The sequence below is a fragment of the Giraffa tippelskirchi genome, chromosome 6 (assembly GCF_054371585.1).
Source record: "Giraffa tippelskirchi isolate mGirTip1 chromosome 6, T2T-mGirTip1v1.2.pri, whole genome shotgun sequence".
Lineage (NCBI taxonomy): Eukaryota > Metazoa > Chordata > Mammalia > Artiodactyla > Giraffidae > Giraffa > Giraffa tippelskirchi.
The window spans coordinates 86,263,360-86,288,609 of NC_137280.1; the positions used below are offsets into that span (position 1 = coordinate 86,263,360).

At 47.7% G+C, this 25,250-nt stretch overlaps 1 protein-coding gene and 1 long non-coding RNA gene across 2 annotated transcripts; one reads left to right on the plus strand and one right to left on the minus strand.

The window, feature by feature from the left end:
• Positions 1-25,002, minus strand: CYP4F22 (cytochrome P450 family 4 subfamily F member 22). Its single transcript, XM_081501175.1, has 12 exons — positions 24,461-25,002; positions 21,095-21,239; positions 12,809-12,862; positions 12,579-12,706; positions 11,887-12,008; positions 7,575-7,842; positions 5,173-5,239; positions 4,932-5,061; positions 3,283-3,416; positions 2,314-2,378; positions 859-941; positions 1-231 (listed from the first exon to the last, which is right to left on the minus strand). Exons 1-12 carry the CDS (start codon positions 24,791-24,793, stop codon positions 54-56), a joined length of 1,707 nt encoding a protein of 568 aa, XP_081357301.1. The 5' UTR covers positions 24,794-25,002; the 3' UTR covers positions 1-53.
• Positions 4-2,126, plus strand: LOC145510333 (uncharacterized). The gene is made up of 3 exons (XR_014056971.1): positions 4-271; positions 1,086-1,181; positions 1,328-2,126. It is a non-coding gene; the product is annotated as an uncharacterized LOC145510333 (long non-coding RNA).
• Positions 25,003-25,250: the final 248 nt, after the last annotated feature.

Genomic DNA, 25,250 nt, shown 5'->3' on the forward strand with positions numbered 1-25,250 from the left:
GGCCTCTCTGGGCGGGGCTTGGGCCCCCGGGATCCGCAGGGGCGCGCCGACCTTCAGGCCCGCGGAGGCAGCGGCTCCACCTTGAGCCAGATGCCGTTCTCCGTGCGCAGAATGAGCTCGGGCTTCCGCCGCACCTTGCGCGTTCGGTCCACGCTCAGGCGGAAGCGCAGTAGCGTCAGTGCTACGGCCACGCGCATCTCAGCCATGGCGAAGCTCTGTCCGATGCAGTTCCTGGTGGACGGAGGACAGGGGCCTCAGGCTCAGCCGCTGTGTGAGTGGGGTCCCTGGGATGGGGTGAAATGACCACCCCCCTTGGAGCCTCAGGGTTTCCCGGGTAGCTCAGACGGTAAAGAATCTGCCTGCAGTGCGGGAGACCTGGGTTCGATCTCTGGGCTAGGAAGTTCCCCTGGAGGAGAGCATAGCAACCCACTCCAGTATTCTTGCCTGAAGAATCCCATGAACAGAGGAGCCTGGCGCGCTACAGTGCATGGGGTCGGAGAGAGTTGGACATGACTGAACGACTAGCATACACTGGGAGCCTCAACTCCCGGACAAAGGCATCATAGAGCCATTAAGAGCACATGAGCCCAGAATTCAGGGCTAAAGGCATCATAGAGCCATTAAGAGCACATGAGCCCAGAATTCAGGGCTTGGGATAGAGTAGATATCTGATACCCTGGATGATATCGTAGGGTCCAATTTGGGGGCTTCCTGGTGTATTGAGGGCACGAAAAGTGTACCAGGTTGGTGGACAGGACACCCCCAGTGGTTTCTACTCCTAACAGGCACATCCCTGACCTTCCACTGGCCTCGATGTTCCTCCTACACTTCACTTGGATTGGGGGAAATAAAAGTTACCTGGGTCCTGCAGAAAAGGGCACGTAAGCCAATGGGGAGCGCTGCTGTGGGTTGTCCGGATCAAAGCGATAGGGGTTGTACACCTAGGCAGAAGTAGATTGGGGGTGAAGTAGAAGGGGGTCTGGTTCTGGCCATCCCAGCGTGGTGACCTCCCTCAGCCTCTGGGGGCCAAACCAACTGAACCAAGAGGTCCAGCCACACCTGCCTCCTTTCCATTTCCACCACAGGACCTTCGCACTGGCAGTTTCCTCCACATGAGACACAGTTTTCCCTGCTCCTTACACTTTAAAGTGTGAACATTTTCAGTCACCATCTATTCTTTGGTAAGGACTTTCCTCACTATGTGAGCTAAACTGCTCTCCCCCAATCCAGGTCAGTTTTTGTTTCCTTTGTGTATGTATCACAGTTCAAAATGATCTTATTTATTTCCTTATTTTCTTCCTCCTCACTAAACTGTCTGCTCTGTGAGAGCAAAGACAGTATCTCCCTCTGCCCTCAGTGCCCTATACACAGTAGATGCTCAATAAAGATTTGTTGGGGTTTCCTTGGCAGTCTTGGACTCCAAAATCACTGCAGATGGTGACTGCAGCCTTGAGATTAAAAGATGCTTGCTCCTTGGAAGAAAAGCTGTGACCAACCTAGACTGCCTGTTAAAAAGCAGAGACATTACTTCGCCAACAAAGATCCATCTAGTCAAAGCTATGGTTTTTCCGGTAGTCATGTATGGATGTAAGACTTGGACCATAAAGAAAGCTGAGCACTGCAGAATTGATGCTTTTGAACTGTGGTGTTGGAGAAGACTCTTGAGAGTCCCTCGGACTGCAAGGAGACCCAACCAGTCACTGCTAAAGGAAATCAATCCTGAATATTCATTGGAAGGACTGATGCTGAAGCTCCAATACTTTGGCCACCTGATGCAAAGAGCTGATGCATTAGAAAAGACCCCAATGCTGAGAAAGATTGAAGGCAGGAGGAGAAGGGGACAACAGAGGATGAGATGGTTGGATGGCATCACCGACTTGATAGACATGAGTTTGAGTAAGCTCCAGGAGCTGGTGATGGACAGGGAAGCCTGGTGTGCTGCAGCCCATGGGATCGCAAAGAGTCAGACACAACTGAGTGACTGAACTGAACTGAACCCTGGCGGTCCAGTGGTTAGGACTCCATGCTTCCACTGCAGGGAGCATGGGTTCAATCCCTGATGAGGAAACTAAGAGTCCACATGCCACACAGTGCAGTCAAAAAGTAAAAAAAAAAAAAAAAGAAAATATTTGTAGATATAATGAATTAACAGTGAATGGGTAAATAAATGGAAATGGGGAGGGGGGTTAGTACTCAAGCCCTGCACTCAGCCCTACCATCTGGCTCCCTGGGGAGGAGGAGAGGGGAGGCCTTGCTGACCAAGGTCTTAGGAGGAAGAAGATGAGAGAAGGAAGGATTGGGGCAGGAGCTCACCTTGGAATCAGGCCACACTGTAGGGTTATAGTGGGTCCCATAGATGCTAACCAAGCAGATGATTCCTGTGGGGAGGGGGAGGGTCAGTGGGGTCAGTGGAAATGAGGGAAACCAGGACCTCCTCTGGAGACCTACCCCTCCCCCAGCTCTCTCCAGAGCCACGCAATTCCCACAAGCCATCTGCCACCCTTTCCTGCCCATCCTTCCTTAAAAACTTCTGCTTCACCATCCACTGCCTTGCTTCTCCATTAGAGGTCCCCATAGCCTTCTTCCTAGCTGTCTTCCTGGCCACACAGGGATCTTTCTCACTCACACATCTGACATTGCTCCTCCACAGCTCAAATACCTCTCATGGCTCCCTACTACCCCAAGGATCAAGTTCAAGTGCCTCAACTGTGCATTCAAGTTCTTTCACTATCTGTACCCTGAGGCTCTGCTCCATAAACATGTTCTCTCTTTCATTTCCCAAGGCTCACCTCTCATGTTCCCTCTTCCAGGCAGCCCTCCCTGCATTCCATGCCAGATACAGTCATCGCTTCTTATCTGGGGCTGCTGCAGTCCCTGTCCCTCCCTGTAGCCCATCCCTTACCCCATGTCACTGGGAATATCCGTGCCCTGCTGTATCTTCCCCAGACTAGGTGGTACTCAAGGCTTGAACCTGGGGATGAGGCTTCACTAGATGCCCAGTCTCATCCAGGACAGGACCTGGTTTCCAGGGGATATCTGGCAACAGAATGAAGCCAATCCTTCTCTACCTGCACTCTCACTCTCCATCATACCTACTCCTTCCTTTCTGCTTGGATCCACCCACCTCTATCTCCCTGATACACACACACAACTGGATCTCCTCACCACCCCCAGAAGCAACAGGCTATAAATTGCCTACAAGGATAAAGCACCTGGGGCAGGCATGGCCAAACCCCCGTGGGCAATAGAGCAAGCAGGCAACAGGGAACACAAAGGGGGCACCTTTGGGGATGATGCGTCCATCTGGGAGCTTGATGTCCTCCGTACAGCGGCGGGAGACCAGGGTCACAGGTGGGAACTGGCGGAGGCTCTCCTTGATGCACATAGTGGTGAAGGGCAGTTGGGTCAGGTCGTCCCTGGGGAATGCGGAACAGTGGGTGACTAGAGGCCAGGCCATGGTGCCACCCCCTCCCCTAGAGACACACACACACGTGCATAGGCTAGTAGGAGCAACTGCAGGAAACCAGTCCAGGATTTCAGACTTCCCCCAACTTCAGGCATTTGCAGTTATGCCTTGCACACACCTCTAATCCTCAACAGATAAAATATCTACCCCTTGACCAATCAGAGCAGCGCTAGCTGGATGTCTTTGAGCCCAACATTAATTCTCTAACTGATGAATTGTGTGGAGGTCAGGGGGCACCCCTGGGGATGTGCCAGGACAAACAAAGCGACCTGGAGTAGCAGCAGTTTACCAGCCTGAATGGATCAACTTCAGTATTTATAAACCCACACATCATCTCCTTATACTATATTTTTTTCCTTCGGACTTCAGGGCCCAACATTAGATTAATTATAACTGTTCATGATTTAGATTGTTTTCTTTACACTAACAGGCTATCTTTCAAAGAAATTTCATGCTGCTACCACAAAGGGCAAATGGCATGCCAGGTATAAAGAGATCCATAAATATAAACACCACTGGGAAAAGAGAAGAGAGGTATTGAAGTCTGGCTAGATACCACCTCCTGCCAATTCTCAGAGCCTGAGGCATGTTCTCCCTTCCTTAACAAGGCAGATTAGCAAGGATTAGCAAGGTGTAAAATGGCATCAACTGAAAGTGTCTCCCTGAGGTCATAATCCAAATGACTGATAATGAACCAAAAGGAACTTTCTAGTTGTTTGGTGCTGCATAATGCTGTGTTTTCTTTGCATTGCAGAATCAGCTCCACACAGCACACATCTGAAGTAAACTGGATTATTATTCCTGTTTCTTACACTTCCCCACTACATTGGAATTATGCACCATGCCCTTTGCCATGTGATTCTGAGTACCTTCGGCTTGGGTGGATGGAGTATATGTCCCACCCCACTCATGTTGGGATTGGCCTGGTGATATGCTTTAGCTAATAGAATGTTACAATACATTTTTAATTGTGTGAGGTTTTTAATTGTGTGATTCTTTGTGCTTCTGGAGTCTTCCTTGAGAGGACCATGTCCAGTATGGCTGCTGGTCCAAGGAGAATGAGAAGACATATAGGACAGATCTGAATTCAAACCTCAGCTTGGAAACAAACCTATTCAACTCAGTGAAGCTCAGCAGTAATAAGAGAATTATGTAGATGAGAGCAAAAAATATGTGCATACAAGAGCAATAAATAAATGCATGCTGCAAACCACTGAGCTTAGGAACTGTTTGTTACACAGCATTATTGCAACCATTGCTGACTAAAACACTCCCAACTAAGAATTCCCGCATTATGAAGAACGCCTATGCATTACTGTCATCCCCGTTTTACAGTTGAAGAAACTTAAATTCAAGAAGTTTAAGTGACTTGTCTAAGGTTAGTTAGACAGTAAGTGGTAGAGAGATTAATACTCAAGGTTCTAAACTCAACCTGCCCCCAACATCCCTAGGACCCAAGACTGACCACTCCAGTTCCTCCAGCTCCCGGCCTTTCATGACTTCCTGGATCTCTTCTCGGCACTTCTCCTGGTACTCTGGATACTTGGCCAAGTTGAACAGTACCCATGACAGCCCACTAGATGTTGTGTCGTGACCTGCAGGCAGATGAGGAGCCTAAATGGAGGCTGCCTGAAGGTAGCAGAGACGCTGTCCTCAGACAATGGGGCCCTTTCCCATCCTTCCATATCCTCACCCCACATCCTCACCCTCAAACATGAAGGTGTCTGCCTCAGCTCGGATGTCCTCGTCTGAGAGTTCCTTTCCATCTTCATCCTGGAATGGGCAATAGACTGCTCAGCTCATTTTGTCTCACCCGCCACAACCTAGGAGTTCTTCCAAAGTTAAGACACCCTCTTCAGGACTTCCCTGGTGGCCCAGTGGTTAAGAATATGCCTGCCAATGCAGATGTCATGGGTTCAATCCCCAGTCCCAGAAGATCCCACATGCCAGGGAGCAACTCAGCCCATGTACCACAACTACTGAGCCCACATGCCTAGAGCCCATACTCTGCAACAAGAGATGACTCCACAGTGAGAAGCCTACACACCAAAACGAAGAGTAACCCCCAGTTGCTGCAACTCGAGAAAGCCGGAGTAGCAACAAAGACCCAGCAGAGCCAAAAATAAATAAATAAAAATTTTAAAAAGATCTCACATGCTACAACTAAGACCCAGCACAGCCAAATAAATAAGTAAGTAAATGAATATAACTTTTTAAAGACACCCACCTCTTTCTCTTAAGCCAAGCTGCAGGGGAAAGGATTCCAGGCAGGTGTGTGTGTGTGTTAGTCACTCTGTCGTGTCTTGACTCTTTGCCACCCCATGGACTGTAGTCTGCCAGGCTGCTCTGTCCATGGAATTCTCCAAGCAAAAATACTGGAGTGGGTTGCCATTCCCTTCTCCAGGGTATCTTCCTGACCCAGGGATCAAACCCAGGTCTTCTGCATTGCAGGCAGCTTCTTTACCATCTGACCTCCAGGGAAGCCCAAGCAGACAGAGGTATGCAACTTGTCCAAGAAAGATGAAAAGAGGGAAAGAGAGCCAAAGATGAGAGGAAGAAGAGAGTTTGCATTTCTTCGGCAGTTCCTATCACCAAGCATCCTGCCAGAGGCCTGACAAAAATCTCATGATCAGATCTAATGATAGTCATGTTGTAAATGAGGAAACTGAGGCTCAGAGGGAAGACTAAGGTCAAATATCCATGAAGTGGTAGAGCTAGAACTAGCATCCAGGACCGTCAGAATCCAAAACCAGGTGCTGCTCAGAAACTCCACAGAAGCATCACAAACAGGTGACCACCTATCTCTGCAAGTGTCACATTTCTTCAAGGTCTTTGTTAGTGCCGTGGGCCGAATTGTGTCCCTCCCCACCCCTACTCCAGACCCATAAGTTAAAATCCTAACCCCAAAATGTGACCTTATTTGGAGATAAGGCTTTTGCAGAGGTAATTAACTTACAATGAGGTCATTAGTGTGGGCCTTAATCCAGTGTGACTGATGTCCTTATAAGAAGAGGAGATGAGGACAGACACATACAGAGGAGAGACCGCGTGAAGACACAGTTGAAGACAGCCAGCTACAAGCCAAGGAGAGAGGCCTCAGAAGAAACCAACCCTGCCATCACTGTGATCTCAGAGGTCTAACCTCCAGACTGAGAAGACTGGTTTCTGCCATTTAACCTCCCAGTGTTGGGACTTCCCTGGTGGTCCATTGGATACGAACCTCACTGCCGATTCAGGGGACGATTCAATCCCTGTTCCTCGAAGATCCCACGTGCTCTGGATCAGCTAAGCCCATGCGCCAAAACTATTGAGCCCACGTGCTGCAACTACTGAAGCCCTCCCACATACAGCCCATGCTCTGCAGCAAGAGAAGCCTGTGTATGGCAATGAAGAGTAGCCCCTACTTACCACAACTAGAGAAAGCCCACACACAGCAACAAAGACCAGCCAAAAAAAAAAATAAAATTTTAAATACTGTAAGTAAATAAATAAACCACCCAGTGTCGTGGTGCTTTTTTTATGGCAAATCTGTGCTCAGTTGCTCAGTCGTGTCCGACTCTTTGCAACCCTATGGACTGTAGCCCACCAGCCTCCTCTGTCCATGTAATTTTCCAGGCAAGAATACTGGAGAAAGTAGCTATTCCCTTCTCCAAGGGATCTTCCCAACCCAGGGATCAAACCCACATCTCTTGCGTCTCCTGCATTGGCAGGCAGATTCTTTACCTCTGCACCACCTGGGAAGCCCCATTGCAGATCTAGCAAACGAATACAGTCTCACGTGTTCTACATCTGCTTGCATTCTAGATCCACATTGTATGTGTGTGGGCTCAGTCATGCCCAACTCTTTGCGACCCCATGAACCATAGCCCACCAGGCTCCTCTGTCCATGGGATGTCCTAGGCAAGAATACTGGAGTGCCATTTCCTTCTCCAGGGGATCTTCCTGACTCAGGAATCGATCCTGCATCTCTTGCATCTCCTGCACTGTAGGCAGATGTTTTACCACTAATGCCACCCGAGATCCACCTTAGTTTGGATTTTCCACAGTTGTGGCAACTCATGAGGAAGCTGTTCCAGGCAGGACTCCACCCTCCAGGGTCCTGTCTCACCTTGGCCAGGAGAAGCACATCAATGAAGTCCAAGGTCTTGCCCTGCTTGGCCTTAACCCAGGCCTCAGCCCCCTGTTGGCGTAGCGCCCGCCGCCGCTCCTGGATGACCTCTGTGGTGAAACCATGCACAGTGTCACAGGCCTGCCGGAAGCGCCGTCCATCAGCTGTGCGGTAGTAGATGAAATCGAGGTAGTGATGCAGGCGATACTGGCGCCGGACCACCAGGGCACTCAGTTCAATGATGGCGGAGATGTAATCGCTCATCTTCCTGCCAGGGAGAAAAAAGGACATGAACATAGGCCCTAAGACAAGCTTCCTCTCTCAATGGGCAGGTGACAGAGTTGTTGTTGTTGTTTAGTTGCTAAGTTGTGTCTGACTTTTTGTGACCCCACGGGCTCCTCTGTCCATGGGATTCTCCAGGCAAGAATACTGGAGTGGGTTGCCATTTCCTTCTCTGGGGGATCTTCCCAACTCAGGGATTGAACCCATGTCTCCTGCATTGGCAGGCAGGTTCTTTACCACTGAGTCACCTGAGAAGCTCCCAGGTGACAAAGAGCAGCCCTGAATTAACTCTATTTTCTTATTTCCTTGTTTGTTTGTTTTGACTGTACTAGGTCTTAAGTGCTGCCTGCAGACTTTCTCTAGTTGTGGCAAGCAGGGAGCTCCTCTTCACTGAAATGCATAGGCTTCTCACTGTAGTGGCTTCTCTTGTTGCAGAGAACAGGCTCTAGACCCACAGGCTCAGTAGTTGTAGCACAGAGGCTTTGTTGCTCCAAGGCACGTGGGGTATTAATTTCCAGACCAGAGATTGCACCCCTGCATTGGCAGATGGACTCTTAACCTCTGGACCACCAGGAAAGTCCATTTCCTTGTATTCTGGATGTTCTTCCATCTGGAGCCTCACTGACTGGACAGATACCACCCCTCCCAGGACTAGCTATTTCCTAGAGGCAGCAAATGACTCACCCAGGAGCATGTCTTTCTTTTGCAAACCAACCAATCCAGAGTCCATACTCCAAACATCATTGGGCTGAGCCACTATACCCCTACCTTAATTATCCCAGGGCCATTCACTGGATAACTTGGGGCACCTCTCTGCCCCAGAGCCAGCTGAAATTATTCAAACTAGCCAACCCTAGGACTTCCCTGGTGGTTCAGTGGTTAAGAATTTGCCTGCCAATGCAGAGGACACAGGTTGGATCCCTGGTCCAGGAACTAAGATCCTACATGCCTCAGGGCAACTAAGGGCATGTGCCACACCTACTGAAGCCTGCTGTCTAGAGCCTGCGAGCTGCAACAAGAAAACCCACTGTCACAAGAAAACCCACCTCAATGAGAAGCCCACACACCACAGCAACTACAGAGCAGCTTCTGCTCACAGCAGCTAGAGAAACCCCACACGCAGTAACCAAGAGCCCACATCAAAGACTCATCTCCCCTATAAACAAACTTTTTAAAAAACTTAAAAAAAAAACCTACCCAGTCCTAAGCCTGCATACCCTGCCTTTCCCATTCCTTCCCATAGAAGACCCCCTGAAAATGTTTCCGCCATGCTCTCTCCTGCTGCTTCTCCAGGTAGCCTTGAGTCTTGTGGCACACCCCCTACCCCATTTTGGAAATGGTAACAAACTATCTTTTCAATGGCAGTTGCATCCTCATCTGTAGTCCTCACCAAAACCTGAATAAAACTAAATTCTAGGTACATTTTAAAACAGGCCCAAAGAGAGATGAGGACTTCCATATAAATGAAGTATCACTAAAATTAAATGACTACAATCCACAGTGTGGGAGAAAATATTTGCAAATCATGTATCTGATGAGGAGCTTGTATCTAAAATATTCAAAGCACTCTTAAAAGTCAATAATAAAGACTTCCCTGTGGTCCCATGGCTAAGACTCTGCCCTCCCATTGCAGGAGGCTCAGGTTTGATTTCTGGTTGGGGAACTAGATCCCACATGCCATAACAAAGAGTTTACATGTCACGACTGAAAGGTTTTGCATGCCACACCGAAGACCAAAGATCCTGTGTGCTGCAACTAAGGCCTGGCACAGCCAAATAAATAAATAAAAACTCAGTAATAAAAAAGACAAATAACCCAACTTTAAAATGGGCAGGGAATATGAAAAGACATTACTCCTGGCCCATAAGCACATGAAAAGATGCTTAATAGTATTAGCCATTATTGTTGTTTTCAGTTGATAAGTTGTGTCTGACTCTTTGCGACCCTATGGACTGCAACACGCCAGGCTTTCCTGTCTCCTGGAGTTTGCTCAAATTCATGTCCATTGAGTTGGTCATGCTATCTAACCATAAGGGAAATTAACCATTATCCATTAGGGAAATGCAAATAAAAACTACAATGAAATACCATTTAACCCCAACTAGGATGGCAATAATCAAAAAGATAGATAATAACAAGTGTTGCTGAGGGTGTAGAGAGATTGGAGCCCTCACATACTGCTGGTAGGAATGTAAAATGCTGCAACCAATTTTTGGAAAAAGTTAGGCATTTCCAAAAAAGATCAAACAAAGAATTATCATAAAGACCAGTAATTCTATGATTAGGTATGTACCCAAGAGAATTTAAAATGTTCACACAGAAACTTGTACACAAATATTTATAGCAGCATTGTTCATAATAGCTCAAAAATGGAAATAACCCTAATGTCTTTCAATAGATGCTTGGATAAGCAAAACGTGGTATTATATGGTACTGCCATTTAACTCCTCAGTCGTGTCTGACTCTTTGCAACCCCATGGACTACACCCCGCCAGGCTTCTCTGTCCATGGGATTTCCCGGGCAAGAATATTAGAGTGGGTCGCCATTTCCTTCTCCAGAGGATCTTCCTGACCCAGGAATCGAACTTACATCTCCTGTATTTCCTGCACTGAAGACAGATTCTTTACCACTGAACCACATTATATAGTAAGTGGAATGTTATTCAATGATTTTTAAAATTAATTATTGATAATTCAACTACAACATGGGTGAATCTGGAAACAATATATTGACTGAAAGAAACCAGACATGAAATTCTGTGTCTACGTGAATTTTGTGGAAATCTACATGAAATTTCCATAAAAGAAAAATCTACAGAGACATAAGGAAGATCAGTAATTGCCTAGATCTGGAGGGCAAGTGTGAAGTGGGGGATGAATGAATGACACAGGGTTTCTCCTCAGTGAAAATATTCTAAAATCAATTATGGTGATGGGTGCACAATTCTGTGAATAGACTAAAAGCCATTGGTTGTATAATTTAAATGGGTGAATTGTATGGTATGTCAACTACATCTCGGTAGAGTTGTTATTTTGAAAAAAAGAAAAACTAAATTGCAAGGGGCAGAGCTGCCAAGAGCTGTCCTTAGTTCTTAAGTGTGCTTGTTGTTTTTATGCATTTATCACCAACTGCCGTTTTCTTGTTTATTTGTTCATGGTTACTGCCCCTCTTCCCACTAAAATGTAAGTTCCTTGTCTGTGTTGTTGACCACTGTGTTCTACTCTAGAGCTGGGACATAGCAGGCACTCAATAAATATTTTTTGGATCAATTAATGAATTAATTATGAAGGCCGTCTCCACCTTACCCAACCAAAACAATACCAGTACAAGGCCCAGAGTAACAGAGTCAGCAGCTTGTTGTTGAGGACCTACTATGTGTTATAAACTTGACAGTCATTATGTCCCTTATTCCTGATATCCCCACTTAGACTAGAAGCTCCAAGGAACTGAGACTTAGTGCTCACCACCATGTCCCCCATAGCTAGCATAGTGCCAGGCACGTAGTAGGTGCAAAACAAACATTTGATGAATGAATGTATGAACCAAGGCAATAGTTATTTTACTTAATCACTCAACAAATACCCACTCATCATCTACTGTGTGCCAGGGCAGTGCTACATCATTTTAACCTTCAAGCATCTCTCAGGTCAGGGACTGTCATTCTTATTCTACAAACAAAAACCTGAGGCTCAAAAGTGTGGGGAGGGACGCTTTCCAAAGACCACATACTTTTCTTGGAAGAATGAATTAAACTTAGCACTCCCTGAGTATCTACTGTGTGCCGAGCCATTGACTCATTATCTCATTTAATCCCCCTACAATGACTATGGGGACCAGATGGAGATGTGCATTTTAGGGATAAGGAAGCAGGCTCAGAGAGGTGAAGTCAGTTTCCCAGAACCACACAGCCTGTCAGTGGCAGAGCACCAGCAGCCCAGGCGTGCCTAACAGCTAAGAGCTTTCTTTCTCCTCTCATCACCTTGCCCCTGCAGCAGCTGGCTCTACATTCCCTAGTGAGGCCATACTCACTCCTGGCAGTTGCTGTTGTAGCTGAAGACACATTTCTGAAGACTGTCCAGGGTCATGAGGCTGACATGCTCAAACATGTCAAGGGAGACCTCTGAGCCCTCTGCCAGGCGCCACCATTTAGCCTGGAAGACAAAGACACGTGACAAATGGGCATGGAGACCACAGACTTTCAGCCAGGCTGATAACCCAGTTGCAAGCTCACTACAAGCCCACTTCATAGATAAAGGAAGTGAGGGCTTCCCCGGTGGTTCAGTGGTAAAGAATCTGCCTGCTGATGCAGGAGATGTGGGTTCAATGTCTGGCCCAGGAAGATCCCACATGCCTCAGAGAAACGAAGCCTGTGCACCACAACTATTGAGCCTGTGCTCTAGAGACTGGACACTGAACTACTGAGCCCACATGGCACAATTATTGAAGCCCACAGAACCCGTCCTCAAAAACAGGAGAAGCCCCCAAAAGGAGGAGCCCACACACCACAACTAGAGAACAGCCCCTGCTCTCTACAACCAGAGAAAAGCCCACGCAACAATGAAGACCCAGCATAGCCAAAAATAAGTAAATAGTTTGTGTTTTTTTTTAAAAAAAAAAAAAAGGAAGTAAGGCTTCCTGACATCGCATGACTTGCCCACAAGCTGGAGTCTGGACCAGCCCCACTTCCAGATATCCTCTTCCCAAGAAACCTTGGGACTCACATGCATGGTATTAGTGCACTGGTTGAAGATCTTCATGTAGGGCTTCAGGATGTCAAAGTGGAAGGCAGGCGTCAGCAGGCGGCGGTGCCGGCTCCACTTGTCACCTCTGCTGAGCAGCAGCCCATCACCTATGCCCAGGAGATCGAGGTTAAGGACTTCTCCAAGAAACCTCACGCCCCGCCCCCTCTTCCCTGAAGACCCAGCTCCAGCCTACCCAGTCCCGAGCTCACCCAGCCAAGGTTTCAGGAAGCCATAGAAAAGGTCATCCTTGGGGGCAACAGCAGCTGTGGGGAGAGAAGAGATGACGATGCCTCAAAACAAGGCTCTGACCCTTGACCTCTGCTTATGACCTCTTTGGGCCTCCACTCTGGGCTCTCACCTCCCACCTCACCCCTCCAGTCCAATCTTCCACATCTGCCCCAGGGAGATTCTTATAACACCCTGATCTGAACATGAACCTCCCCTGCTCACACACCACCCATGGCTCCCTATTGCCCTTGTAAAACATTTCAAGCTCAGGCTAGTACTGAAAGCCTGGCCCCATCTGGCTGCCATATTCCTCTTCCTTTCATCTTTTGGCAAATGCCAAATAACCCCACATGCTGCCCCTCACTTCCAAACCTTTGCCCAGACTGTGCACTCTCTCCAGAATGGTTTTCTTCCCCTAATTCACCCCTTCTTTTCTGCCAACTCAGGCCATCTAAATTATACCTCCTGTGCTCCCAGCCTCCAGCCTCTCCCTTTCCAGTCTGTCCTGCACCCTAGATCCAGGAGGATCTTATCTGACTCTAGATCTGACCATGTCCCTTCCTGCCCACACACCCATCAGTCTCAAACACAGGTGCTCAGCCCATTTTCAAAGCTCTGAATGACCTACCCCAGTCTACACCACTCTCAGAATACCTCTACCCTCCACCTCAACCATCCCTCGCCCCACATGCACTCAACTTGCTAACATCACAGAACTTTTCTCAGCTTCTTGAAAAGCTATGTTCTCTCTCAGTTCTGAGTCTTTCCACTAGGCACCCTCTCTGCCTCAAAAACTCTTTCCTCATTCTTCCATTCTCCACTTGGATGCCATTCCCTCTCCCATCAGTCACTCTGGATTGTATCTATCAGTTACAAGTTCCTTGAGAGGAGGGACCTTGTTGATCACTAATATATTGGTGATTTATTATTATATTATAGGGGACTGGAATGCAAAAGTAGGAAGTCAAGAAACACCTGGCATAACAGGCAAGTTTGGCCTTGGAGTACAGAATGAAGCAGGGCAAAGGCTAATAGAGTTTTGTCACGAGAACACACTGGTAATAGCAAACACCCTATTCCAACAACACAAGAGAAGACTCTACACGTGGACATCACCAGATGGTCAACACCGAAATCAGATTGATTATATTCTTTGCAGCCAAAGATGGAGAAGCTCTATACAGTCAGCAAAAACAAGACCGGGAGCAGACTGTGGCTCGGATCATGAACTGCTTATTGCCAAATTCAGACTTAAATTGAAGAAAGTAGGGGAAACCACTAGACCATTCAGGTATGACCTAGATCAAATCCCTTATGAGTATACAGTGGAAGTAACAAATAGATTTAAGGGACTAGACCTGATAGACAGAGTGCCTGATGAACTATGGACAGAGGTTCGTGACATTGTACAGGAGACAGGGATCAAGAAAATCCCCATGGAAAAGAAATGCAAAAAAGCAAAATGGCTGTCTGAGGAGGCCTTACAGATAGCTGGGAAGAGAAGAGAAGTGAAAAGCAAAGGAGAAAAGAAAAGATATTCCCATCTGAATGCAGAGTTCCAAAGAATAGCAAGGAGAGATAAGAAAGCCTTCCTCAGGGATCAGTGCAAGGAAATAGAGGAAAACAACAGATTGGGAAAGACTAGAGATCTCTTCAAGAAAATTAGAGATACCAAAGGAACATTTCATGCAAAGATAGGCTCGATAAAGGACAGAAATGGTATGGACCTAACAGAAGCAGAAGATATTAAGAAGAGGTGGCAAGAATACACAGAAGAACTGTACAAAAAAGATCTTCATGACCCAGATAATCACGATGGTGTGATCACTCACCTAGAGCCAGACATCCTGGAATGTGAAGTCAAGTGGGCCTTAGAAAGCATCACTATGAACAAAGCTAGTGGAGGTGATGGAATTCCAGTTGAGCTATTTCAAATCCTCAAAGGTGATGCTGTGAAAGTGCTGCACTCGATATGCCAGCAAATTTGGAAAACTCAGCAGTGGCCACAGGACTGGAAGAGGTCAGTCTTCGTTCCAATCCCGAAGAAAGGCAATGCCAAAGAATGCTCAAACTACCGCACAATTGCACTCATCTCACGTTCTAGTAAAGTAATGCTCAAAATTCTCCAAGCCAGGCTTCAGCAATACGTGAACCGTGAACTTCCAGATGTTCAAGCTGGTTTAGAAAAGGCAGAGGAACCAGAGATCAAACTGCCAATATCCGCTGGATCATCAAAAAAGCAAGAGAGTTCCAGAAAAACATCTATTTCTGCTTTATTGACTATGCCAAAGCCTTTGACTGTGTGGATCACAATAAACTGTGGAAAATTCTGAAAGAGATGGGAATACCAGACCATCTGACCTGTCTCTTGAGAAACCTGTATGCAGGTCAGGAAGCAACAGTTAGAACTGGACATGGAACAACAGACTGGTACCAAATAGGAAAAGGAGTATGTCAAGGCTGTATATTGTCACCCTGCTTATTTAACTTATATGCAGAGTACATCATGAGAAATGCTGGGCTGGAAGAAACACAAGCTGGAATCAAGATTGCCAGGAGAAATATCAATAACCTCAGATATGAGGATGACACCACCCTTATGGCAGAAAGTGAAGAAGAACTAAAGAGCCTCTTGATGAAGGTGAAAGAGGAGAGTGAAAAAGTTGGCTTAAAGCTCAACGTTCAGAAAACTAAGATCATGGCATCTGGTCCCATCACTCCATGGGAAATAGATGGGGAAACAGTGGAAACAGTGTCAGACTTTATTTTTGGGGGCTCCAAAATCACTGCTGATGGTGATTGCAGCCATGAAATTAAAAGACGCTTACTCCTTGGAAGGAAGGTTATGGCCAACCTAGATAGCATATTTAAAAGCAGAGACATTACTTTGCCAACAAAAGTCTGTCTAGTCAAGGCTATGGTTTTTCCCATGGTCATGTATGGATGTGAGAGTTGGACGGTGAAGAAAGCTGAGCACCGAAGAATTGATGCTTTTGAACTGTAGTGTTGGAGAAGACTCTTGAGAGTCCCTTGGACTGCAAGGAGATCCAATCAGTCCATCCTAAAAGAGATCAATCCTGGGTGTTCATTGGAAGGTCTGATGTTGAAGCTGAAACTCCAGTACTTCAGCCACCTCATGCAAAGGGTTGACTCATTGGAAAAGACCCTAATGCTGGGTAGGATTGGGGGCGGGAGGAGAAGGGGACGACAGAGGATGAGATGGTTGGATGGCATAACCGACTCGATGGTCATGTGTTTGGGTAGACTCCGGGAGTTGGTGATGGACAGAGAGGCCTGACGTGCTGCAATTCATGGGGTCGCAAAGAGTCGGACATGACTGAGCGACTGAACTGAACTGAATATATTGGTGCTAAATAAATTTTTATTGTATGAATGAATTAGCCAATCAAAGGATGAATGAATGTAAACTATCAATGGTTGGATGGATGAATGGATGGATCATTGGATGGATGGGTGGATGGATGGGTGGATGGATGGGTGGATGGATGGGTGGGTGAATGGATCATTGGATGGATGGGTGGATGGATGGGTGGATGGATGGGTGGATGAAGTGAGTGAATTCCCTTTCTATGTGCTGAATAGAATTGGGACAGAATGGGCAGGGTGCAGGAAGGAAGTACCTGAAACTCAAGTGATGTCACTTTTACCTGAGATATTACTCAGCCACCTACACACACACTCCCTAGGAATTGGCCAATTGTATGCACAACCATCTGTCCACTCATTCTCCCATTCAACACACCACTTCCACCACCCTTTTGTGCCCAACCCATGATGAGCAATGCTGAGGACCCAGAGATGGCTCAGCTCCACACCCTGCCTGGTGGAGCTCTGGGTGTGGTAGAAAAGGGAAGCAGAGGCATGCTGTGTAATTAGCAAGCAGGTAGAATGTATGCCAAGAGCAGAGGGAGGCTCAGAGAAAGGGCTGAAAGAAGTCAAGGCAGACTTCTGGGAAGAGGCAGCTTTGGAGGGGGAGAAGGGAGTCTAGTCTCTCCTCTCTGGGCTCTGGACTCCAGGCTAGACCCTTTAGGGCTCTTTCTGACACATGAACCTGTATAATGGCTGTCTGGCTCAAACACCTCCCATGGCTTCCTAACACCCCCAGCATAAAACACAAACTCCTTCACTTTGTACACTGGTCCTCTGAGTCCAGCTCCTGTCTCATTTCCTACTTCTCCCCACACATCATCTTCACTCCAGACACCCCAAGTCACCTGAGTTTCCCTGACACTTTCACACATCTGCACTTTTGTACTTGGGACCCTCTATCTGGGACCTCTCATCAGGCAAACTCCTATGCATCCTTCAAAGCCCACTTTCACTGATGCCTCCTCCAGGAAACCTTCTCCAGACCTTCTCCCCCCTGAACCCTTGCTCTGCCATCCTCAGATCCTTCCTCACATCCAACCCTGACCACTTGATGCCAGAGGGGCTGTGTCCAGTCTGCCTCTCCCATCACTTTTCCCTCCAGTAACAAGGAGATGATAACATTGACCCTGGAGGAGGTCATATAAGAAAAGCTCCCCCAAGGCGCCCAGTAGGAAGCTGCATATTACTGTGGTTGAAACTTCAGCCTCTGGGATGGCCAGGTTCAAATCCCAGGCCTACCACTGACTGGATGTGTAAACTTGGGCAAGAAAATAGAGCAGTCCTGCCTGCCTCATGGCAACCCTACAAAACTCAGTGAATTCATGCTCCTGGCACTCAGTAGGTGCTCATTAACTATTTCTGCATATAAGTGAATTAACCAACTGTTGGCTACTTTTCATGGAGAAGGAAATGGCAACCCACTCCAGTATTCTTGCCTGGGAAATCCCACAGACAGAGGAGTCTGGTGGGCTACAGTCTATGGGGTCTTAAGGAGTCGGACACGACTGAAGCGACTTAGCATGTGCAGCTATTTTTACTGTGTGTGTGTGCTCAGTTGCTCAGTTATGTCCGACTCTTTGCAACTTCATGGACATAGCCCGCCAGGCTCCTCTGTCCATGAGATTTCCCAGGCAAGAATACTGGAGTGGGTTGCCATTTCCTCCCTCAGGGAATCTTCCTGATCCAGGATTTGAACCCGTGTCTCCTGCATTGGCAGGTGCATTCTTTACCACTGAGCCACCTAGGATACTACTGTGATTATAATTATTGCTCAGTGGTATCTCATTTGTGAGATGAAAAATTTCAGTCCCCAGCTCAGAGGAGGACCCTAATAGGGAAACCATGGGAAACAGTTTGGTGGCTCCCTGAAAAGTTAAACATAGAATTCCCATAACCGTACATGTGTGCTTAGTTGTGTCTGACTCTTTGTGACCCCACGATCTGTAACTCCCCAGGCCCCTCTGTCCATGGGATTTCCAGGCAAGAATACTGGAATGGGTTGCCACTTCCTTCTCCAGGGGATCTTCCTGACCCAGGGATTAAACTCAGGTCTCTTGTGTCTCCTGCACTGGCAGGTGGATTCTCCACTGAGCCACTTGGGAAGCCCCATATGACCCCACACTTCTACAACTAGGTATCTGCGCAAGAGAAATGAAAACATAGGTCCAAAACTTATACACACATGTTCATAGCACCCTTATTCATAACAGTCAAAAGGCAGAAACAACCCAAATGTTTATCAGCAGAAGAATGGATAAACAAATGTGATATATCCATATATCCATAAATGAAATATTACTCAGCCTTAAAAAAGGAATGAAGTCTTGGTCATTGCTACAGTGTGGCTGAACCTCAAAAACATTATTCGGCATAAAAGAAGTCAGTTGCGAAAGACCACATGTTGTATAACTCCTTTCTTAGGATATATCCAGAAAAGAAAGTCCATGGGGACAGAAAGTATTTACCAGTGGTCAAAAAGAGAAAGGAATGAGAAATGACAACTTCATGGCTGTGGGGTGTTTTATGGGGTGATGAAAAGGTTTTGAAACTAGGGAGGGAGGACGGTTGCACAACACTGTGAACACATTAAATACCTTCCACTTTAAATTAAGTAATTATACAGCATGTGATTTCAGCTCAATTTTAAAAATGAGTATATAAAAACAAAGCTGCAATTATATGGCTATATATCCTGCTTTGTCATTCTAGAAAGCATTTTACCTACCTTCTCTCTCTGTTGCAAACATCCCTTGGAAGATAAAGAAACAGAGGTTCAAGGAGGAGCCATGCCTTTCCCAGAGTCCATCAGCTGTGCGGGTTTAAGCCCAGAAGAGCAAGCCCCTCTCCACCACACCCTCCCCCAGATGTGGTCCCTAGATGTTGGAATCTAAGACTTGGGGCCAGGCCTGTCTAATATGAGATAGGCAGGCACAGAGGGGCCTGGACACCCTGCGGCCAGGAGACCTGACTCCAGGCTGCTTCTCCTGACTCACAGCCCCACCCTGCCTGCGCTGCAGTCTCCCATCTGGCTCCTCCTGTTGGGGAGGCAATGGATTTCCTGCCAGTCCTGAAAGGGGAGAAGGGAGAGGAAAGGAAGAGGCCTGAGCATCAACTGAAGTGCTAAGCTTAATTTTTCCTTTGTTTGTTTCTTTTTGGCTGCTCTCCACTGCAGGTGGAACCTTAGTTCCCTGACTAGGGATTGAAACCACGCCCCCTGCATCGGAAGGTGGAGTCTTAACCACTGGACCTCTGGGAAAGTCCCGTAAAGTGCTAAGCTTATGACAGGGGCTCTACTTCCTGGTCTACTTGCAGGGGGGTCTCACAATCATGCAGGATGACATTCAGGAAACAGATGCTCTAAGGTGATGGAGAGGAGAGGAGGAGTGGGAAAGAAAGGGAAAAAAAAAAGATTTAAAACTCACATTCATGTTGATTTATGGCAGAAACCAACACAATATTGTACAGCAATTATCCTCCAATTAAAATAAAATTTTTAAAGGCAGAAGAGAAGAAAGCCTTATTTAGCACCTACCCAACACTATCTTAGTGAGCCTTCACAGCTGCCCCATTTAATAGATCAGAAGCTGAAGCCCTGAGAAGCTAAATAAATCACTGGGTCACACAGAACAAACGTGCTCCAGCCTGGATTCAAACCCAACCCACCCAAGTCCTAGTCCAGGCCTCTTTTCCACAACTTGGTGTCCATCTTTTGGAAGTGTCACCCCACCCCCACCCCAGGTTCTGAGTTTCCCTCTTTGTTCTTTGGGGATGCTTATTCCCCTACAAGAGGCTTCTCAGGTGGCACAGTGGTAAATAATCCACCTGCCAATGCAGGACATGTGGGTTTGATCCCCCGGAAGAGGAAATGGCAACCCACTCCAGTATTCTTGCCTGGGAAACCCCATGGACAGAAGACCCTGGTGGGCTACAGTCCATGGAGTTGCAAAGAGTCAGACACAACTGAGCGACTGAGCACATTCCCTTACACATGCAACAATGGGAGACACTGAGGCAGGAGAAGGGCAGAGCTGAGAAGAGAACAATGACAGCCCCTTTCTCCTTCAGGGCTCCAGGGGGCCACCTTGAAGGTGGGCTGCAGAAGTGTGTTTGCAGAGGCCAAAGCTGAAGCCATGGTCCTAAAATTCCTGGAGCTCTTTATTCCCCATCCCTCCTCTCTCAGACATCCCCTGATGCCACTGGAGATGCCCAGGTACATGTGAGGCCACCCTGAGGGCCTAGGGACTCACTTATGAGGAAGATATAGTGCTGGACACAGATAATTCAGCCCTAAACGGTTAGAAGTAGGAATGGAAGAGTTCAGAGGAAAGAGCTATGGTATGTGTGGGGAATCAAGGGAGGTTTCCAGGAGACCTCAGCTGCATGATGAAGACTGAGCAAGAGCTCCCCAGGAGCACTTGGGGATCCTACACCTTGGGATAGATGTGGAATGCAGAAGGGAGAGGCAATCTTTCTACTTTTCCCTCTCCACCAGTCAGCCTAGGTTGACAGAACAGGCTGCAGATTTGGATAGCCACAGTGGGAGTGTCAGAACCCAAGTGATGGGAGTGCCATGGCTTAAAATTAAGCAACACCCATTTAACAAAAGCTTGGGCAAACAACTGCCTATCTGAACATGTTTGCTCTGACTTTGAGAAGTGAACATCCTGTCATAGCTCCTGGGACTTTTAGATATTGTCACCTCTTTTCCCTTGCTGTTCTCATTATCTGTATTGCTGAGTCAGCTGTGGTAAACTCCTATTCATACTTCAAAGCCCTCCTCAAATGGCCTTTCCTCTGGATAGCCCACCTGCCTAGAAACCCAGGTAAGCTCTGGGGGTTGAGGGTTTACTCATCAATCAGAGGCCCAGCCCACCTACCTGAGGCACCCACCAGGGGCTTGATGTAGTCAGGGTGTACCAGAACCACTAGTGGCAGGACAGGTCCCAGCCACACAAGGATCACATGGTGCATGTTGTCCAACACCTTCTTCTCATCTTGGAGGCCTCTCTCATTTGGGAGATACTGCAGGAGGTGGTAGAGAAAGGTAGTGAGAAGGTACCCAGCCTTGGTTTCCCCCTGGTTTCCTACCACTTCCTCTGCCCTCAGAAGAAGCCAGGAAGGGCTGTGTGACTATAGGCAGTCAGCTGCACCTCAATGAGCCTCCATTCCCTCATCTGAAAACTGGGGGTGAAAATCAACTCCCCTTCTGAGGACAACTGAGATGTTTTATGAAACAGCAACATGAAACAGTGCTGGCACAGGGCTTGACACACAGCTGGTGCTCAAGAAATAAAACCAGTAACAGTAAACACAATAATGATAATGACTGGCATTTATCGAGTATTTCTGTTTGTAATAAAATATTACTGGTATTGTTCTAACACATACACATGCTTGCAATGTTGGGCACTGCCATGGGCATTTTTCATATATTCATATGTTCAACCCACCCACACAAAAACCCTAGGACGTAGTTTCTACTATTTTTCCCATTTTACTTTACTCAGTAGGGTCAAATGACTTGTGTTAAATTACAGGTGAGTAAGGGACTGTCTTTGTTTGGGCGCCCCTAGAAGCAGAACCCAAGACAAGGGTTCTAGGGCAAGCAGTTTATTTAGGAGGGTAATCCCCCAAAACATGGGTGAGGAGAGGGGAAGTGAGATAGACAGAAAAGGCAGCCAGTAAAGTGTTGTCAAGGGAATTATCCCCATGGGCAACTGGGACTCATTCCCACTGGGGACCTCTAGGGGGACATCCATCTCAGGGTCAACCCATTTGAGGGTGAGGGGGCAGGGGTGTTTTTATACCAGCTCCCTTAGTCACCGACTGAGGGCTATCCTGGGGCATTCATTCACAAGCTAACAATCCACCCAGGCAGAGTGGGTTACAGCTGCTTGAGAAAGCCCTAGAACACAGGCAAGTCAGCCCCTTGCAGCCAGAAATGGGCAGAGAGGATGTGAACAGACAATGGCATCACCTGCCACAGTGGTGAAGCCAGGATTTGAACCCAGCCCCCCTAAGCTCCAAACCACCTGTTTTAACCAACATGCTCTATGAGGCAGAGCTCTTCAGGCTCAATATCAGGTGGATCTGAGCTCAAACCCATCCTCAGCAGCTGTGTGACCTTGGGCAAGTCACTTAACCTCTTTGAGTCCCCAAAATCAAATCCAAAATATAGGGCAGGTCCATCCCTATTTCATAAGCTATGAGAACTGGGAGAGCTCAAATACAAAAGACCTAACCCAGTGCCTGGTGAATGGCAGGGTCCAACAATTGTAGAATGAATGAATGCATGACTCTTCTCTGGTTTCTGCCTCTCCTTCTGGATCAAGTTCAGTCCTGGGCCTGTCCACACCCAAGGGAGATTATGGCATCATCCAGATCTCTCGGCCCCAGGACGGGCCCATGGGGTCAAGGTTGAACTTCAGAGCTGCCCCTGGCCTACTACCCATGGCAGAAGGGCCTGGCCACCACTTTCAGGACCACAATCATGCCAGGGGGCTTCCTGGAGTAAGGCTGGATATGGGGCATGACAAATGAGTAGAAGTTCGTCTGACAGGAAAAGATACTCTGAGCAGAGGGCAGTTTTGGCAAAGGTCACGGAGGTGGAAAGTCAGAGCTTGTTCATGGAGCAGGAAGTCATTCTATGAGACTAGAGGGAGACAGTGGAATAGGTGAGGAGGGTGAGGGTTGGAGTCTAAAGGGGCTTGAACTCCAGCTGAAGAGTCAGGAGTTTCTCAGGACAGCAGTGGGGAGCCTTGGAGGGTGTGTGAGCAGGGAAGGAACATCGTGGGATTCAGGAACCTTTCTGGAGCCTGGATGAGGGATGAACCAGAGGGGTGAGAATGAAGGCAGGAGCACAGAAAGGAGGCTAGACCATGGAACAGCAGAAGAGGAGGAAGGAGGCTTGAGCAGGGCTTGGAGAATGGAAGAGAGGGAGATGATTCAGGCACAAACAGAAAAAACTTGGTGAGTGCTGCCTCCAGGAAGATAATTCCCAAAACTAAGTAAAATGAATGTATTTTGCACTATTCAACGGACATGTGTTTCCTCCTTCCTTCTTCTGAGACACTCACTCCAAGCAGTATCTAAAATACATCTAGAATCACTTGCTCCTTTCAGTCTCTGCAGGATCCAGGAGTGAAGCACAGACATCCACCTCTGTGTAGCAGGCCCAGCACCAAGCATGCCACAGACACAACTTCAAGAATCATTGGAACACTCTCACGAGGTTATCAGGAATGATCTTATTTCCATAATGCAGATGAAGTACAGGGAGGTGAAGAAGCTTCTCAAGGTCACACAGGCAGCTCATGATCAAGATAGGCAAGTCCATGCTGATGACCACCACCCCAAACTGCCTCCCCAAAGTCCTCCAAGTTCAGCATAAGACTTTAACTGGGAAGATCTCCACAACTGTCCCTCAGCTTCATTTAGAGCTGGAAGGGGAACCAGGTGAGTCCAGCAGGAAAATAGCGGCTGGACTCTGGGGCCCCCACAGTCTCGGCACCCTCAGGAGTCTGAATTTCTCTCTTACAACCTCTGAAGCCCATTTAGAAAAGTCCAGCCTTTCTCATCCAGAGGCCAGAGGGGCAAGGGTAGAGAGCTAAGATCAGGAGTGCTGGGACCAGACAGCATGGGTTTGAACCCAGACTCTGCCACTTATGAGCTGTGTGGCCTAGAGCCAGCTACTTAACCTCTCTGTGTCACAGTATTCTCCAGAAGAAAAAAAAAAGGAGATAGTTGCTGGACCTACCTTCTATGATTGTCAAGAGAACTAAATGAGTTAATATTTATAAAGTGCCTGAACTAATACTTGGAATACATATGTGAAATAAGAAAAGAAATGAAAGAAAAGGGCTGAAATCCTCACCTGGGACCACAGCATTAAAGAGAATGAGACAGTTTGTGAAACTACACTGGGGGACAGGTGAAGCAATGAAATATACAAGGATACCTCCCACTCTCCCACCCTGGGATTTCATAAGCACTGGTGCCTGTTGCTATAGCAATAGCTTGGAATTATAGAGAGAACTTTAGCTCTGCCTCATCAAAGCTGTGTGACCTTGGGTAAACTGCTTGCCCTCTCTGAACCTCAGTCTTACTCAGATCCTGTAAAATGGGTCTGTTCATGGCTCCAACCAGATTTATGAGGGGATAAGGGAAGCCAGCAGGGCCATCATCCTTACTGAATACCCGTACCTGCCCTGCCCCGCCCGGCCCACCTGCCCAGCCACACCCACCATGCCCAGGTGGCCCAGCAGCCAGTTGCGCCGGGGTGGCTGAGGGAAGCAGCGTAGTCGGCGGCAGGTGATATAGAAACCCCAGCAGAGCCTCAGGAACTGCAGCAGCAGACGGAAGAGGAAGCAGAGCAGGGTGAGAAGGAGCCCGGACACAGCATACAAACGGAACGCCGTCTTCTCCAACCCCAGGAGGTGCAGCAGTTGCTCTGTGATGGGCAGCATCCTGGGGGGACACATGGGATGGGGGTCAGTGAAGGTGGGAACCACCCTCCGGCTGTGGGTGTGCCATACACACGATGACCTGTGGAGCCAAGCATGATATGCCTGGCACATTAATACATGTAAGTTTCAGGCGCCAAGGACGCTTCCTCCCCCAAGGTGGAGTAGCTCCACCCAGCTGGCCTCTCCATATGCCCTCAGCCTTGACTTTGCAGAGCATCCTTCCTGACTTCTCTGCCAGTGCACAGCTGGCCAGAGTGTTATAAAATTAAAACAAACTCCCTCCTTTCCTCCCTTCTGAAAGGAGCTCTCTACCAGTGACTGATGAGTATTGCTGATGAGTCTCAACCAATGACTGATGAGCTTTGCTGATGAGCCTTAACCAATGACTGATGAGCTCCAGCTCTTTCTTTCTGGTGCAGTGACCGATATGTGGTTCTACATGTGTTACTAAGGTTCTCCAGCAGGACTCCAGCTGCCCAAGAGAGAAACTTTCTCTATAAGCTGCCTCCTTTCCCCTGTCTTACTTCCCTCTTCATCTTTTAATTGAGGTGAAATCCACATGATATAA

Coding starts and splice junctions, on each gene's coding strand:
- CYP4F22 (XM_081501175.1), bottom strand. CDS start 24,793: ATGTGCCAGGCATATCATGCTTGGCTCCACAGGTCATCGTGTGTATGG. Junction 7,843..11,886: donor TACAACAGCAACTGCCAGGA/GTGAGTATGGCC, acceptor TCTCCCTGGCAG/GAAGATGAGCGATTACATCT. Junction 5,062..5,172: donor AGACACCTTCATGTTTGAGG/GTGAGGATGTGG, acceptor ATCTGCCTGCAG/GTCACGACACAACATCTAGT.